This window comes from Oncorhynchus nerka, linkage group LG15 (assembly GCF_034236695.1).
Source record: "Oncorhynchus nerka isolate Pitt River linkage group LG15, Oner_Uvic_2.0, whole genome shotgun sequence".
NCBI classification, from domain to species: Eukaryota; Metazoa; Chordata; class Actinopteri; order Salmoniformes; family Salmonidae; genus Oncorhynchus; species Oncorhynchus nerka.
In genome coordinates, this window is record NC_088410.1 from 16,406,399 (window position 1) to 16,411,398 (window position 5,000).

Genomic DNA, 5,000 nt, shown 5'->3' on the forward strand with positions numbered 1-5,000 from the left:
ACATCACATGGATACATACATATACATAGGATACATCACATGGATACATACATATACATAGGATACATCACATGGATACATACATATACATAGGATACATCACATAGGATACATCACATAGGATACATCACATAGGATACATCACATAGGATACATCACATAGGATACATCACATAGGATACATCACATGGACCTCCATAGAGTTGAAGAGGACTTCAGACAAATAGTTTATATTACACACTCTGTTTCTCTCTGTTTCTCTCTGTTTCTCTCTGTTTCTCTCTGTTTCTCTCTCAGACAAATAGTTTATATTATACACACACACTCTGTTTCTCTCTGTTTCTCTCTCAGACAAATAGTTTATATTATACACACACTCTGTTTCTCTCTGTTTCTCTCTGTTTCTCTCTGTTTCTCTCTCAGACAAATAGTTTATATTATACACACACACTCTGTTTCTCTCTGTTTCTCTCTCAGACAAATAGTTTATATTATACACACACTCTGTTTCTCTCTGTTTCTCTCTCAGACAAATAGTTTATATTATACACACACACTCTGTTTCTCTCTGTTTCTCTCTGTTTCTCTCTGTTTCTCTCTCAGACAAATAGTTTACATTATACACACACACTGTTTCACTCTGTTTCTCTCTGTTTCTCTCTGTTTCTCTCTGTTTCTCTCTCAGACAAATAGTTTACATTATACACACACACTGTTTCTCTCTGTTTCTCTCTGTTTCTCTCTGTTTCTCTCTGTTTCTCTCTGTTTCTCTCTCAGACAAATAGTTTACATTATACACACACACTGTTTCACTCTGTTTCTCTCTGTTTCTCTCTGTTTCTCTCTCAGACAAATAGTTTATATTACACACACACACTGTTTCACTCTGTTTCTCTCTGTTTCTCTCTGTTTCTCTCTCAGACAAATAGTTTATATTATACACACACTCTGTTTCTCTCTGTTTCTCTCTGTTTCTCTCTCAGACAAATAGTTTATATTATACACACACACTGTTTCACTCTGTTTCTCTCTGTTTCTCTCTGTTTCTCTCTCAGACAAATAGTTTATATTATACACACTCTCTGTTTCTCTCTGTTTCTCTCTGTTTCTCTCTCAGACAAATAGTTTATATTATACACACACTCTGTTTCTCTCTGTTTCTCTCTGTTTCTATCTCAGACAAATAGTTTATATTATACACACACACTCTGTTTCTCTCTGTTTCTCTCTGTTTCTCTCTGTTTCTCTCTGTTTCTCTCTCAGACAAATAGTTTATATTATACACACACACTCTGTTTCTCTCTGTTTCTCTCTCAGACAAATAGTTTATATTATACACACACACTCTGTTTCTCTCTGTTTCTCTCTCAGACAAATAGTTTATATTATACACACACACTCTGTTTCTGTTTCTCTCTGTTTCTCTCTGTTTCTCTCTGTTTCTCTCTCAGACAAATAGTTTATATTATACACACACACTCTGTTTCTCTCTGTTTCTCTCTGTTTCTCTCTGTTTCTCTCTCAGACAAATAGTTTATATTATACACACACTCTCTGTTTCTCTCTGTTTCTCTCTCAGACAAATAGTTTATATTATACACACTCTGTTTCTCTCTGTTTCTCTCTGTTTCTCTCTGTTTCTCTCTCAGACAAATAGTTTATATTATACACACACACTGTTTCACTCTGTTTCTCTCTGTTTCTCTCTGTTTCTCTCTCAGACAAATAGTTTATATTATACACACTCTCTATTTCTCTCTGTTTCTCTCTCAGACAAATAGTTTATATTATACACACTCTCTGTTTCTCTCTGTTTCTCTCTGTTTCTCTCTCAGACAAATAGTTTATATTATACACACACACTGTTTCACTCTGTTTCTCTCTGTTTCTCTCTGTTTCTCTCTCAGACAAATAGTTTATATTATACACACTCTCTGTTTCTCTCTGTTTCTCTCTCAGACAAATAGTTTATATTATACACACTCTCTGTTTCTCTCTGTTTCTCTCTGTTTCTCTCTGTTTCTCTCTCAGACAAATAGTTTATATTATACACACACACTGTTTCACTCTGTTTCTCTCTGTTTCTCTCTGTTTCTCTCTGTTTCTCTCTCAGACAAATAGTTTATATTATACACACACTCTCTGTTTCTCTCTGTTTCTCTCTCAGACAAATAGTTTATATTATACACACTCTCTGTTTCTCTCTGTTTCTCTCTGTTTCTCTCTCAGACAAATAGTTTATATTATACACACACTCTCTGTTTCTCTCTGTTTCTCTCTCAGACAAATAGTTTATATTATACACACACACTCTGTTTCTCTCTCTCTCCCAATGTCTCTCTCTTTCTCTCTGTTTCTCTCTGTTTCTCTCTCAGACAAATAGTTTATATTATACACACTCTCTGTTTCTCTCTGTTTCTCTCTGTTTCTCTCTCAGACAAATAGTTTATATTATACACACACTCTCTGTTTCTCTCTGTTTCTCTCTCAGACAAATAGTTTATATTATACACACACTCTCTGTTTCTCTCTGTTTCTCTCTCAGACAAATAGTTTATATTATACACACACACTCTGTTTCTCTCTGTTTCTCTCTCAGACAAATAGTTTATATTATACACACACACTCTGTTTCTCTCTGTTTCTCTCTCAGACAAATAGTTTATATTATACACACACACTCTGTTTCTCTCTGTTTCTCTCTCAGACAAATAGTTTATATTATACACACACACTCTGTTTCTCTCTGTTTCTCTCTCAGACAAATAGTTTATATTATACACACACACTCTGTTTCTCTCTGTTTCTCTCTCAGACAAATAGTTTATATTATACACACACTCTGTTTCTCTCTGTTTCTCTCTGTTTCTCTCTCAGACAAATAGTTTATATTATACACACACTCTCTGTTTCTCTCTGTTTCTCTCTCAGACAAATAGTTTATATTATACACACACTCTCTATTTCTCTCTGTTTCTCTCTCAGACAAATAGTTTACATTATACACACACACTCTGTTTCTCTCTGTTTCTCTCTGTTTCTCTCTCAGACAAATAGTTTATATTATACACACACACTCTGTTTCTCTCTGTTTCTCTCTCAGACAAATAGTTTATATTATACACACACACTCTGTTTCTCTCTGTTTCTCTCTGTTTCTCTCTCAGACAAATAGTTTATATTATACACACACTCTGTTTCTCTCTGTTTCTCTCTGTTTCTCTCTCAGACAAATAGTTTATATTATTTCTATTTATCTCTGTTTCTTTCTCTCTCAGACAAATAGTTTACATTATACACACACACTCTGTTTCTCTCTGTTTCTCTCTGTTTCTCTCTCAGACAAATAGTTTACATTATACACACACACTCTGTTTCTTTCTGTTTCTCTCTGTTTCTCTCTCAGACAAATAGTTTACATTATACACACACACTCTGTTTCTCTCTGTTTCTCTCTGTTTCTCTCTCAGACAAATAGTTTACATTATACACACACACTCTGTTTCTCTCTGTTTCTCTCTCAGACAAATAGTTTACATTATACACACACACTCTGTTTCTCTCTCTCTCCCAATGTCTCTCTCTTTCTCTCTCTCTCTGTTTCTTTCTCTCCCTCTCTCGATCTCTAAATGTCTCTCTCGATCTCTCTAAATGTCTCTCTCAATCTCTCTAAATGTCTCTCTCAATCTCTCTCAATCTCTCTAAATGTCTCTCTCAATCTCTCTAAATGTCTCTATTTCATACACGTACTAGACACACACACCCCTCTCTCACTTGTAAGTGGTGGTGACTCTGTTCTGCCTGTAGTCGTCCCATGAAGCATACTCATACAGAACTTCCGTCCTATAGGGTGTCCAGGGCATGACATACAGCCTATCAGCAGCCTGCAACGGGTCCTTACACCACGCCCCAGATTGATGCTCCGCCTCCAATAAGGAAGTAGCCGGTTGAACGCTCAGGAGAGAACCAGGACACACAAAGACTGGAGAGGACGAGAGGGAGGGAGTTGGAGAGCAGGGAGAGAGGGGAGGAGATGAGGGGGGAGGAGGAGATGGGAGGAGGGAGGAGGGATTTACACACACACTCTGTTTCTCTCTGTTTCTCTCTGTTTCTCTCTGTTTCTCTCTCTCAGGCGGATAGAGGGGAGAGGGAAGAGATGAGGGGAGAGGGGATACAGGGAGGCGGATGAGGGGAGAGGGGATACAGGGAGGAGGATGAGGGAGAGAGGGATACAGGGAGGCGGATGAGGGGAGAGGGGATACAGGGAGGCGGATGAGGGGGAGAGAGGATACAGGGGGAGGATGAGGGAGAGAGGGGATACAGGGAGGCGGATGATGGAGAGAGGGGATACAGGGAGGCGGATGAGGGGAGAGGGGATACAGGGAGGCGGATGAGGGGGAGAGGGGATACAGGGGGAGGATGAGGGAGAGAGGGGATACAGGGAGACGGATGAGGGAGAGAGGGGATACAGGGAGGCGGATGAGGGGGAGAAGGGATACAGGGAAGAGGATGAGGGAGAGAGGGGATACAGGGAGACAGATGAAGGAGAGAGGGGATACAGGGAGACGGGTGAGGGAGAGAGGGATACAGGGAAAAGGATGAGGGGGAGAGGGGATACAGGGAAGAGGATGGGGGGAGAGGGGATACAGGGAGGCGGATGAGGGGGGAGAGGGGATACAGGGAAGAGGATGAGGGAGAGAGGGGATACAGGGAGGCGGATGAGGGGGAGAGGGGATACAGGGAGGGGGATGAGGGGAGAGGGGATACAGGGAGGCGGATGAGGGGGAGAGGGGATACAGGGAGGCAGATGAGGGGAGAGGGGATACAGGGAGGCGGATGAGGAGGAGAGAGAATATAGGGAAGAGGATGAGGGAGAGAGGGGATACAGGGAGGCGGATGAGGGGGAGAGAATATAGGGAAGAGGATGAGGGAGAGAGGGGATACAGGGAGGGGGATGAGGGGGAGAGGGGATACAGGGAGGCGGATGAGGGGGAGAGGGG

The 5,000-nt window shown here is 40.8% G+C and overlaps 1 protein-coding gene across 1 annotated transcript in view; it reads right to left on the reverse strand.

The window, feature by feature from the left end:
• Window positions 1-5,000, reverse strand: part of LOC115127768 (adhesion G protein-coupled receptor L1-like) — a 91,936-nt gene that overhangs the window by 63,386 nt on the left and 23,550 nt on the right. The window contains 1 exon segment of the mRNA XM_065000662.1: window positions 3,775-3,982. Coding sequence (XP_064856734.1) covers window positions 3,775-3,982 — 208 coding nt within the window.